General features: G+C 60.1%; 1 protein-coding gene across 2 annotated transcripts in view; it reads right to left on the reverse strand.

The window, feature by feature from the left end:
* DNAH17 (dynein axonemal heavy chain 17) overlaps nucleotides 1-9082 on the reverse strand; it is a 104777-nt gene extending 95695 nt beyond the window's left edge. Inside the window, exons 1-6 of one of the 2 annotated variants that reach the window (XM_047833654.1) lie at nucleotides 9035-9082; nucleotides 5990-6155; nucleotides 4643-5102; nucleotides 3390-3583; nucleotides 340-532; nucleotides 46-145 (exon numbers count right to left, since the gene is read on the reverse strand). In XM_047833654.1, the coding sequence (XP_047689610.1) occupies nucleotides 46-145; nucleotides 340-532; nucleotides 3390-3583; nucleotides 4643-4987 (832 nt within the window). In that variant the 5' untranslated portion in view covers nucleotides 4988-5102; nucleotides 5990-6155; nucleotides 9035-9082. Of the gene's footprint in view, nucleotides 1-45; nucleotides 146-339; nucleotides 533-3389; nucleotides 3584-4642; nucleotides 5103-5989; nucleotides 6211-9034 lie in introns of those variants that run through there. The other variant, XM_047833655.1, reaches the window with a different exon arrangement.
* Between the last annotated feature and the right edge of the window lie 3897 nt (nucleotides 9083-12979).

Raw genomic sequence — 12979 nt, forward strand, 5'->3', positions numbered from 1 at the left:
CGCCCCAGCCCCTCGCCGAAGGCACCGACCGCTCCCTGGGCTCACCTTCGGTGACGTTCATGTACACGCTTTGCAGGGCCGGCCAGTAGCAGCTTCTGGCTTTTTCCAGGATCTCGACTATTTTGTTCACTTTGGGCCTGTTCAGCTGAGAGAGAACACAAGGAGCCTTTCGAGAGAGGCTCAAAGGACCCTGACTCAAAGACCCTAGACCCTGCGGCCGCTGGAGCGGAGGGCTGCACGTGGGGCCTCGGGGATCCTGGGGGTCCGCACGGAAGGGCCGCGTTGGTGACGAGTCCGCCTGGCTAGACGGTGGCTGCCGAGCAGCTCAGGCCCGGTCACCTGCTCATGGATGCACTTGAGGTTCATCAGCCGGGCATCCCAGAACTCAAACTCGACGCGGGGCAGGGGGTGCTGTCCGTCCAGCAGGGCCTGGGCCGAGTCTTGGCTCAGCACGTCCCGGATCTGGTGGGACCAGTCGATGATGACGGTTTCGATGGCGTGCAGCAGCGAGTTGTCCAGGGATGGGGGGATCCTGCAGAGCAGAAGGTGGGGGAAGAGGCTCTCACAGCCACAGGTGCCGGGTTTTACCAGCTCTGCCCCTTCTGGGCAGGAATCGTGCCCCCCTCCCACCCGCCCCCGCCAGCGGCCCTCAGACAACAGGCCCCAGGCATCTTGCCTCACGTCCCAGAGGGTGGTGGAGGAGGAGGAGGAGGAGGGTGGAGGAGGAGGAGGAGGGAGGAGGAGGAGGGTGGAGGAGGAGGGTGGAGGAGGGTGGAGGAGGAGGAGGGTGGAGGAGGAGGAGGGTGGAGGAGGAGGAGGGTGGAGGAGGAGGGTGGAGGAGGAGGGTGGAGGAGGAGGGTGGAGGAGGAGGGTGGAGGAGGAGGAAGAGGAGGAGGAAGAGGAGGGTGGAGGAGGAGGGTGGAGGAGGAGGGTGGAGGAGGAGGAGGAGGAGGGTGGAGGAGGAGGGTTGAGGAGGAGGAGGGTTGAGGAGGAGGAGGGTTGAGGAGGAGGAGGGTTGAGGAGGAGGAGGAGGGTGGAGGAGGAGGAGGGTGGAGGAGGAGGAGGGTGGAGGAGGAGGAAGGTGGAGGAGGAGGAGGGTGATGCAGGAGGAGGGTGATGCAGGAGGAGGGTGATGCAGGAGGAGGGTGATGCAGGAGGAGGGTGATGCAGGAGGAGGGTGATGCAGGAGGAGGGTGATGCAGGAGGAGGATGATGCAGGAGGAGGGAGGGGGAGGACGGCGGGGGGAGGAGGACGGCGGGGGGAGGAGGACGGCGGGGGGGGGAGGACGGCGGGGGGGGAGGACGGCGGGGGGGGAGGACGGCGGGGGGGGAGGACGGCGGGGGGGGAGGACGGGGGAGGAGGAGGACGGGGGAGGAGGAGGACGGGGGAGGAGGACGGGGGAGGAGGAGGACGGGGGAGGAGGAGGACGGGGGAGGAGGAGGACGGGGGAGGAGGACGGGGGAGGAGGAGGACGGGGGAGGAGGACGGGGGAGGAGGACGGGGGAGGAGGACGGTGGGGGGAGGAGGACGGTGGGGGGAGGAGGACGGTGGGGGGAGGAGGACGGTGGGGGGAGGAGGACGGGGGAGGAGGACGGTGGGGGGAAGAGGACGGTGGGGGGAGGAGGACGGGGGAGGAGGAGGACGGGGGAGGAGGAGGACGGGGGAGGAGGACGGTGGGGGGAGGAGGACGGTGGGGGGAGGAGGACGGTGGGGGGAGGAGGACGGTGGGGGGAGGAGGACGGGGGAGGAGGACGGTGGGGGGAGGAGGACGGGGGAGGAGGACGGTGGGGGGAGGAGGACGGGGGAGGAGGACGGGGGAGGAGGACGGGGGAGGAGGACGGGGGAGGAGGACGGGGGAGGAGGGTGCAGGAGGATGGGGGGAGGATGGGGGGAGGAGGGTGCAGGAGGATGGGGGGAGGATGGGGGGAGGATGGGGGGAGGATGGGGGGAGGATGGGGGGAGGATGGGGGGAGGAGGGTGCAGGAGGATGGGGGGAGGAGGGTGCAGGAGGATGGGGGAGGAGGGTGCAGGAGGATGGGGGGAGGAGGGTGCAGGAGGATGGGGGGAGGAGGGTGCAGGAGGATGGGGGGAGGAGGGTGCAGGAGGATGGGGGAGGAGGGTGCAGGAGGATGGGGGAGGAGGGTGCAGGAGGATGGGGGGAGGAGGGTGCAGGAGGATGGGGGGAGGAGGGTGCAGGAGGATGGGGGGAGGAGGGTGCAGGAGGATGGGGGGAGGAGGGTGCAGGAGGATGGGGGGAGGAGGGTGCAGGAGGATGGGGGGAGGAGGGTGCAGGAGGATGGGGGGAGGAGGGTGCAGGAGGATGGGGGGAGGAGGGTGCAGGAGGATGGGGGGAGGAGGGTGCAGGAGGATGGGGGGAGGAGGGTGCAGGAGGATGGGGGGAGGAGGGTGCAGGAGGATGGGGGGAGGAGGGTGCAGGAGGATGGGGGGAGGAGGGTGCAGGAGGATGGGGGGAGGAGGGTGCAGGAGGATGGGGGGAGGAGGGTGCAGGAGGATGGGGGGAGGAGGGTGCAGGAGGATGGGGGGAGGAGGGTGCAGGAGGATGGGGGAGGAGGGTGCAGGAGGATGGGGGGAGGAGGGTGCAGGAGGATGGGGGGAGGAGGGTGCAGGAGGATGGGGGGAGGAGGGTGCAGGAGGATGGGGGGAGGAGGGTGCAGGAGGATGGGGGGAGGAGGGTGCAGGAGGATGGGGGGAGGAGGGTGCAGGAGGATGGGGGGGAGGAGGGTGCAGGAGGATGGGGGGGAGGAGGGTGCAGGAGGATGGGGGGGAGGAGGACCTCCCAGCTCAGAGAGGCCCAGATTGAACAAGGATGAGGCCACGTCCAAGGTGGGCTCCTCGTGCCATCCTGATCGGGGCCGCACAAGGCATGTGTCGGGGGTTGTGTGGAGGACCTGCCTGCACAATGAGCCCCCCAAGAGCGGTCACCCTCCGACACGAGTAGATGGAGCACGCCGTCACCCCACAGCGGCTCCGAGAGCCTCACACACTAGCCAGCTGAACGTGGTAGTCGGGCAGGTGCGGGGGGACATCTCGTGCCTCCCGGGGCCTCTAGGACGACACAGCCTCTACCTACACGCGTGGTCTCCGCCTGCCCCAAACCCCTCCCACGCCCCTCGGTGCCCACGTCCCAGATCTGGATATCCTGTGTGACACCCTATACGCACCGCGGGCCGCCTGGACGCACACACGTGCGTGGTGGGGGAGGGGCTCCAGTCCCCCCCTCCCCCCCACCCCCGCCGCGCTGCCCTCCTGCCTTTGACCTCGGACTCAGCGCCGTCTCCCGGCACCCCGTCCTCCTGTGCTGCAACCCTGCCGGGCCACCGGTCGCCTACTCCCGCACCCGGCCGGTGGCCTGGGCCGAGCCGCCTACCTCTCCACGGACTCCAGAGTGCCGTCCAGACTCCCCAGGTGCTCCGGGACGGGCAGCAGCGTCGTCCCTCTGATCTTGCCCCCCATCACGAACATCTCGTTCTTCAGCTTGTGGACCTGCCTGACAATGTCCTCCGAGACCACCCGGGGCCATCCGCTCAAGTTTTCGCTTTGGTTTAACAGAGAGCAGAGCACCTGGAAGGCAAGGGCCCCGGACGTGTGCCCACGTGTGTCCTCCGACCCGGTGGCGCCCAGGAGGAGTGGGGACCCCGAATCGATGCCAGGGGGACAGCAGAGGGGCGCGGGCCCAGGACGGCCGCCCGCCGGCAAAGCCAGCTCCGCGAGGGGAGAGCTGGGTCCCCCCCCCGGCTCACGTGAAAGCCCCAACCCTGGCACCCTGGGGTGTGGCTGTCTTTGGAGACGGGCCTTTCAAGAGGTGATCGAGTTAGAATGAGGTCACACGGGTGGGAGGCCCAAATCCAACGCGACTGGCGTCCTTGTGAGAGGTCTGGACGCTGACAGACACGGAGGGATGGCCAGGTGAGGACATGGGGAGGAGACGGCATCTACTGGACCAGGAGGGAGGCTCCAGAAGGAACCCCTCCCACACCTGGATCTCGGACTTCCAGCCCCCAGGCCCGTGGTACCCTGTCGTGGCAGCCGGAGCAGACTGACGCGGACGCCTGTCAGCTCCGGGCCCGCCAGGCTCCTCCTCCAGATGGAAGGACGCTGGCCTGAGCCCTGAGTTGGCACTTGGGTCCCACGAGTCCTCATCTCACACGTGAGGAGAGCGATGGCCAGAAAGCTATGTCACTCGGACTCTGGCTGGTGTGGCTGTCCAGAGGTCCTAACGTGGTGCCGGGCCAGGGGCTCTCGGTCTGGTCAGAATGCAGGTCTGTCGGGGCCCGGTCGGTTGAGCGTCTGACTCCGGCTCAGGTCACGATCTCACAGTTCATGAGTTCACACCCTGCGTCGGGCTCTGTGCTGATGGCTCGGAGCCTGGAGCCTGCTTCAGATTGTGCGTCTCCCTCCCTCAGTGCCCCTCCCCTGCTTGTCTCTCTCTCTCAAAAATAAACATTAAAAAAAAAAAAAAAAGGACACAGGTCTGCCTCAGCATCAGGGCTCCTGCATTTCTAATGGGGTCCCAGGGAGGCTGATGCTGGTGGCCTGTGGCCACCCCATGAGTGGCAGGGCTCTAGACCACCCACTACCAGAGATCCTTCCTCTGGCCCCTGACCCACCCGGGGCACCCACCTCCTCCACAACAGCGATCAGGTGCTCCACAGGGGTGGGGCTTATGTCCCCGTAGATGAGCTGGTCTTTGTAGGTATCCTTCTTGACGTTCCCCGGTTTCTTCTTGATGAAGTAAACGCCTTTGGACTTGAGGGAGGCGGGGAAGCCCAGGCAGGGTATGATCATGCCGGCCGGACTGAGCGTCAGAACCAGAACCAGCACGTCCGGCTTCTCAAAGAACTCGGTGAACAAGGCCAGGTTCTCCTCGGCTCCCACCATCTTGCTCCACTTGTCGGGCTTGAACTTCAGAATGAGGGCGGCGACTCCCTCTAAATACTCTAACCTGACGTCCGGGGTGATGGTCATCGTGACGCTTCCTTAGACCGCGGTCGTCCCTCTGGCGCGCAGAGACGCCGACGCAGCTCTGTTTGCCGGGACACCTGGCGTCCCCCCGTCTCTGGAGCCACTGGAAACCTCTGTTCTGACCAGGCAGGGAGGGAAGTTTCCTTGTGAACGTACACTCTTCAGCGGTGCATGGGCTGGGGGGATGGAGGGACTGGGGGCGGGGTGGGGGGGACCCTGCACTGCCGGGGGGGGGCTGTCTCCAGGGGCTAGGACCACACACCAGTGGGGTGCACTTGTGTGAATTGAGACCAGGGAGCTAAGAGCTGGGAAAGGTAGAGACGGGTGCCGGTGAGAAGGGAGGGCAGAAGATGATCGGAGCCAGGTGGTCCGATGGGGGTGGCGGTGGGGGGCAGATGAGACCAGAGAAGGGTCAGGTTGAAGGGTCCCGGGGAAGACCTCACACCCCAAGTGCACGGGCGGAGCTCAGAAGGAGGCAGGGGTGGAGCCCATGTGCGGAGAAGCGTCAAGTCCATTGTGGTCTCCACTCCCCCCCGACTGTGGCCATAGTGTACCCCAACTTTTGCCCAGCTCTTTGGCCTTCCCGTGCCGCCCCCCACCCCCCACCACAGGCTCATGAAGGGGTCAAACTACAGATTCCTCATAGACCCCTCAGAAGCTGCTCACACCCCCATCCAGGAGACGACCCCGTGGATCTTCCTGCAGGGGCAGGGTTCACTGGAGTGCTGGGGGAGGGGGGGAGGAGGTGAGCAGGGGGAGCACTGTGGTTTTATTACCACCTAGGACCCGTGCGGCTCCAGCTTTCCAGGGGCCCTGGGACTGGAAGGACTGGAAGAAGCCAGGACTAGGGGCTGAGGCAGGGCAGAGAACAGTCTGGAGCAGCTGGAGTGAGGGCCCCGGGAAGGCAGGGAGGGAGGCGGCGGTGGGCAACCTGCACGTCCTGCCCAGACCCAGCGAGGACAGAGCTTGGGGGTCCGAGCACCCGTCACACAATTAAAGGCTCACCAGCTGAGCAAATGCTTGTGCCAGGCGGAGGCAGGGTGAACCGGCCAGCGGCGCTTTCCTGGACCAGAAAGGAAATGGCTCCCTTCCCTTGAGGGGCTCCAACTGCCACGGAACTTCTGCAGGTCTCCTCAGCAGCTGGGACTTCTAGGACTTTCTTCCTGGGGACCTGAGGGACCAGCAGTGGTGGAGCAAATGGCCAAACCTCCATCGCCCACCACCGTGGGGAGGCTCGAGGACTGTAATATTTTTTAAACTCAGTTGAGCCATCTCTGCCTTTGAACTGGAGCATTCGGGCTATTTCCAGTTCCTGTAACCCCTACTATATTGGGATTTAGGTTTATTGTCTTACTTAGTGCTTGGTATTTATCCCACCTCTTCCAGAATGCCTTTCTTCTCCTGTCTTGCCACCTTCTGGATTCTTTTTTAATTTTTTTTCTAACATTTATTCATTTTTTGAGAGACAAAGAGAGACAGTATGAGTGGGGGAGGGGCAGGGAGCGAGGGAGACACAGAATCCGAAACAGGCTCCAGGCTCCCAGCACAGAGCCTGTCGTGGGGCTCAAACTCACAAACTGCGAGATCATGACCTGAGTCGAAGTCGGATGCTCAGCCAACTGAGCCACCCAGGAGCCCCTGGATTAAATAATTTTTATTATTTTGTCCCCCCTCTCATTACTTTGGTTATTATACATCTTTTTGTTTTCCCTCTGGAGGCGCATAGACATCACAACATGCATCCTGACATCCCACTATACTATTCACTACAACCCGATAATCAAGTTCAAAAAACGATTTCCATTGACAATAACATCAATTCTGCTTACAATTTCATTTCCAAGAGCATCAGAAAGAATGAAATACTTAGGATTAGATTTTATAAGGAAGTGCAAGACGTATATGCTGAAAACAGACAAGAAAACATCACTGAGAGAAATTAAAAAGACTTAGGTGGATGAAAGGCATCCTGTGTTGATGGTTCAGAAGATAGTCTTGTTAAGATGACAATTCTCAAATTGATCTATAATTGATCTAGATTCAACCCAATTCCTATCCAAATCCCAGCTACCTTTCTTGCATAAATGGGAAAACTGGTTCACCCTATGCCAGGGAAATGTGAGGGGCCAAGAAGAACCAAGACAATCTTGAAAAAGAACAAAGTTGGGGCGCCTGGGTGGCTCAGTCAGTTAAGTGACTGACTCTGGCTCAGGTCATGATCTCACGGTTTGTGGGTTTGAGCCCCACATCAGGCTCTGCGCTGACAGCTCAGAGCCTGGAGCCTGCTTTGGATTCTGTGTCTCCCTCTCTCTCTGCCCCTCCCCTGTTCACTCTCTCTCTCTCAAAAATAAACAAAAAAGAAAAAGAAAAAAGAACAAAGTTGGAGGACTTGGACTTCCCAAGCTCAACACTGCCTACAAGAGCTACAGTAATCAAGACTGAGAGCATCCGGCGGACATCCAGATGCATGCAACAGAACGGAGACCCTAGAAGTCTTTTATGGGCAGTTGGTGTTAGGGATGCCAGGAGAGTCCAGCAGGGGAGGCAGTAACCTTTCCAACAAACGGCACTGGAATGAGTCCAGCCCACACGCACAGGAAAGGAGTCAGACCCCTACCTCACACCACCTACAAAAATTGACTAACAATGGATCAAAGACCTAAATGTAAGAGTCACAACCTTAGAATAAAGCAGAGGAGTTGATCTCCACAACCCTGCAGGAAGCGATGGTTTCTTACGTGGGACACCGAAAGCATGAGATCAAAGAAAACAATGGATAAATGGGGCATCATCAAAATGAAAGCTTTCTGTGCTTCAAAGGACACTACAAAGAGAGAAAAACCCACAGAATGGGAGAAAGTATTTTCACATCTTCCATCTGATAAGGGACTTGTATTCAGAATACATATAGAACTCGTAACACAATAATAAAAATGCAAACAACATAATTAGAAATGGATAAAGGGGGCACCTGGGTGGCTCAGTCAGTTGAGCGTGTGGCTCTTGATTTCAGCTCAAGTCATGATCTCATGGTTTAAGGGTTCGAGCCTCACATCGAGCTCTGAGCTGATAGAGAATGAATCCCAAGCAGGCTCCACACTCTCACTCTCTTCCTCCCTCTCTCTCTCTCTCTCCCCCTCCCCCTTGAACTACACACACTCTCTCTCGCTCTCAAAATAAATAAACTTCAAAATAAAAAGCTTAAGGGGCACCTGGGTGGCTCAGTCGGTTAAGCGTGTGGCTCTTGATTTCGGCTCAGGTCATGATCTCACAGTTCGTGGGTTCGAGCCCCATGTTGGGCTCCATGCTGACCGCTCAGAGCCTGGAGCCTGCTTCGGATTCTGTGTCTCCCTCTGTCTCTGCTCCTCCCCCACTTGAACTCTATCTCTCAAAAATGAATAAATGAATAAAAAAATTTAAACAAAACACTTAAAAAGAAATGGACAAAGGTAGACTTTTCTCCAAGAAAGACATACAAGTGACCAACAAGCCCATGAACAGGTGTTTACATCGCTGACTGCCGGGGAATGAACTCATGTGAGGCGCCCAGAGCCATCAAATCCATCCATCCAGAAAGTTCCCAGTGCCCAGCCCTCTGGATGAGCACTGCACCGGGCACTGTGCCTGGGCCACCGCGGGCCTTCTGTAAATATTACCAAAGAAACAAAGGCCCTGAGAAGTCCTGCTGCTAGGAGGTCTGTTTAACCTCATCCAACCTGGTGTTCCCTCAGATGTGTTGCAAACACGGTGGAGCCCTTCTTTCCTCGAAGCCCCATCCCTTGTTCGAAACCCTAGACGCACGTTTAGGTGGTCCCACTTCACTACAATTGTGCTTCCCCAGGGTCTGTGTGTCCGTGAGACGCAAAGGATCGGATGTCTCCTGCTGAAATCGTGGACGTGCAGGGACTCAGGGAGACCTCCTGTCGCCCTCGAACCACAGCCCTAGGGCTCCAGGGTGGGTGCTGTGCCTGATGCGAGGGAGAGACCCATGAGGGCCGTGGAGTTTCCCGGTGGGTCCCACCTGAGCAAAGAAGACAGAGGAGGACCTACTTTCCAGGCGGCACTTTTGACACGGACCCACTGTCCACGTTGCAGCGGGAGCGGCAGGCCCTCTGGAAACAACCAGGGCAGCGGGCGAAGCTTCCGGACCGGGAGAGGCCCTCGGGGCCGAGCCATGGGCGGCTGGTGGTGACCCTCCGCCCTGGGGCCCCCAGCGGGGCACATCAGTCACTCACTTCCTTTGCTGACAGTCACAGACCACTCCAAGAAAACTCATCCCCCACTCACCAGCCCCAGGAAGCACTTCCTCCCGGTTTCACGGCAGACCGTGACCCATCATTAAACACAATCGCAGGACAATTTTCTCCTGCTGGGGACGCTTGCTGACAGCAGGGGGCCGGCCATCTGGCTCTCGTCAGCCCTCCCCGCCCCGACATCCTCCCTCTGCTCCAGCCCTGACACACGTCCTCATGCTGAGTTCCTGGCAGAAGAGGGACGGGAGGACAGTCGGGCTTTGTCCTCCCGCCCTGGCACTGGGCAGAAAGGGAGGGCCGAACCCTGCCCGCCAGGCTGGCCCTGCAGGGGACTCTTCCTTTGTGACCAGGGCAGTGTGGCCAGAGAGAGGGTTCTCTGGCCTTTGAGGTTGCCACAGGTCGCCGCAAGGGTAGGCACTCTGGAGGCCTGGGGGCCTTTTCTAGCTTGGGCTCTTGGGACAGCAAGCCCCGGGGGTGAGGCCCCGACAGGCACGGAGGGGAGTGTGTGGATTCCAAGCGGTCCAGGCTGCGAACGGGGCAGGCCCGTGGGAGCACTTTGCAGCAAAAGCTGCCCCTGCCCACCCCCGGGGAAAGGGGTCGGTGCGCGGCGCTCCCCACGGGAGCCGGCGGTTGATGGACATGCCTCGCGCTGGCTGGCCCAAGAGGAACAGAGCCGACTCTGGTCTGAGCTGAGAGAGACAGACCCTCCGGTGCTCCTGGGGTGGAGGAAAGCACCAGACACAACTACGAACACAGCAGAGGCAGCTGGGCACTTGCAGCCCTGCCCGGCGAGGGGTCCGTGGGTGGGAATGACCAACGCGAGACGCCAGGGGACAGGGATTCTGGCTAGAGGCAGCCGAGGACTTAAGACACCGAAGGCGGGGGCCGAGGAGCCCGAGCAGACATCAATGGCAGCGGGGGTGGCGGCGACGGAACGGGACTCTTCCCGAAGACTGGCTTAGGCGGACCCGGAACCTGGGCCCCAGCACCGAGAAGCAGCCTGTCCGAGAGAGAGAGAGCGCTCAGAGGAACCCGTCCCCAGCTTGGGCAAGAAGCCTTCAGGCTTCAACCTCGTGAGGGGTTCGGAGTTTGGGGGAACAGAAGTTGGCCCTCGGGGCAGCAGACAGAGGGGTCCCTCCCGCCGGCCTGTGGCTCGGGGCGGAATTCAGCAGAACCACAGGGAACTTGGAGGGACCGGATTTCTCAGCCACAAGTCCTAGGGTACACGGCATGCCCAGGGCCACACAGCAAGGTCACAGGGGATGAGAGAGACAGAATGTGGACCTCGGGCTCTCCCTTTGTCGGGGTCCAAAGGCAGGGTGTCTGGGTTTTGCGGGGTGGCTGACTGTTGGCTAACCTGAAACAGAAGAGGGGAATTAGGGTTCAGGAGAGCGGAGGCCGCGTCTTCTGAAGGGGGAACTCCAGGTGGGGGGGGTCTAGTTGCCCATCTGGCTGTTTTGCTCCTGGCCTGTGACCCGGCAGGCAATGTGCTCCTGCGAGATGGACGGCTTCCAATGGGTGCCTCGGAGTCAAAGCTCAATGTCAAGCACTTACCCCACGCCTTCCAGGAGCCACGCCCCATCCCCCTGCCAGGCCAGGCCCTTGTGTTGCTCGAAACTGGCTGTGGGCCACGCAAGCCTCCTGTGTCCCGGTCTCCTGTGTCCCGGGCAGGCCCCGCGGGTGCAGCCCAGCTCAGAGCCTGGGAGCTTTATCTCTGTTTAGAGCAGCGGGAGATGAGAGGTCCTTGAACCAGCAGGAGCACCTGGGGGCCAGTTAGGGCTGCAGGTTGTTAGTGGGAAGTCTGGGGGTGGGGCCCAGCCATCCTCATCTAAACAAGCCCCCGGGTTTCGAATACAATTTTGGTCTCTGTTTGGAGTAACTTTATTGGAAGCAGCCAGTAGCTCCAGGGCCCTCCTGTGTTTCCTTTCTTTCTGGTCATTCAAGCTCCAGGAGAACCCACCCTCAAAGCCGGCCTTCCCTTCACCAAGCCCAGCAGGTGTCGCTTCACACAATGGTTCTCCGGTGGCCGCACAGGGGAATCACCTGGGAAGCTTCTGGACCTAATGGTGCCCCGCCCCACTGCCCCAGGGGTCGAGGCCATATGTCCAGGCTTTAAATCTTCCCTGTGGGTCTGAGTGGGGATCCCTGCCTGGGGAGGCTTCAGTGCCCTTCAGAGGGGAGTCTCGCCTTCCTTTACCCCATCGTGGCCAAACAGTCACAGAGAGAACGAATTAGAAATCCGGGCAGATTCGACTCGGAGACAAACGCGTCCCGGCACAGGCAGCAAGGTGCACGCCAGGACCCCTCCCGAGGGACACAGAATCTGCCAAAGCCCTCGCAGTCGATTGAGCTATCGTTGACTGTCTGTCTCCCCATCAGGGGAGACCTTGGACGTGCCCTGAAGGCGTTCCAGCAGGTGCCAGGCCAGGCCCTATGGATCCCCCCTCTTCTGACCATTTCTTCGGTGCCGGCTGCTCGTCCATCACATCGGCCAGGTGGGCAACACTCTGTGCTTGGGAGCCCGGGGGACAGGCCAGGCTTCGAGAGACCCACGGTCCCTCTAGCTCAGCATCTACTGGAGACCAGGAAATATCAAATATTGCTTCCTTGAAAGCAACACGACCCCTAGTCTTTGGACTATTTCTTCAAAAGGTTGAACTGCGTTACAGAATACTCTCCTTCTCAATGACTTAGTTTATAAGATCTACTGGAAAACAAATGCCTCCAAGGTGAACTTAAGTGCCCTGAGTAACCTCTGAGAGTCAGGACAAGGCTGTAAGACTCCAGGCTTTTCCCATTAAAGCACCACGAGCCTCCCTCCTGCGTGCTCCCCTCCGTCCTGCCTTGCCCGATTGCTCAAATTCAACTCTGAACTTCAGGGGAGGGAGAGAGACACACAGGGCCCCAGGGGCCGGCTGGGCCACTGCTGGAAGGACTTCTCGGCTTTGTTTGCAAAATTAAATGTGCTTTGAGAGTAATGAGTCAGGAAAGCGGCATTTGAAGGAGGTCTGGAAATGGGATTTCCTGCCTGTGGGTTGACTCACGCCTGTCTGTCTCTAAATCTACCCCAAGGACATTTGTTCCAATGCGACAGGGCTTGTGTGCATCCCCAGGACTCCTCCGGTGTGTGTGTGGGGGGGTGGGGAGATTGTCCAGGCTTTGGGGAGGATCCTGCGTTCTTTCCTGACTCCCCCTACCAGTCACCCTGAGCAGCTGAGAGATTCATCCCCCAAGGCCTGTTCCCTCAGTCTGGCCTCCGTCCCTGAAGCTAGAATCTCAGTGGTCCTTTGTCTTCTTGGCTAGCACAAAAGCAACTAATAATTCGGGGTGGCCAGCTGTCCTGGTGTGCCTGGGGCCAAGGGACTGCCCAGGATCTGGGACTTTCAGAACAAAGCCCAGGAGAGTTGGGGGCTAACTGGTGGCCCTCTCATTGCTGCCAGGGCCAAAATGACTGCAGTAGAAGTGAACACAAGCTGTCTGTTTTCCCCAGGAACCTTCCTGGCATCCAGAAGAATTCCCTGTGGTTCTCGGAGAGGTGGGGAACTTTCTCAGGACCACCCAGCTTGGAATTAGCAAGCCACGTTTGGAATCCCAATTTTCCAATTCACCAAATGCTGCTGGTTTACCCCTCGAGGCATCGTTTGAATTGCAAAGCTTTATTTTATAGTCTTGGGTGGTCCTCAGACCAGACCACCTCAGGGGATCTGGTGGAAAGGAAGCCTCTCCACCCGTCCCTGGGACT

The sequence above is a fragment of the Prionailurus viverrinus genome, chromosome E1 (genome assembly GCF_022837055.1).
Source record: "Prionailurus viverrinus isolate Anna chromosome E1, UM_Priviv_1.0, whole genome shotgun sequence".
Taxonomy (NCBI): Eukaryota; Metazoa; Chordata; class Mammalia; order Carnivora; family Felidae; genus Prionailurus; species Prionailurus viverrinus.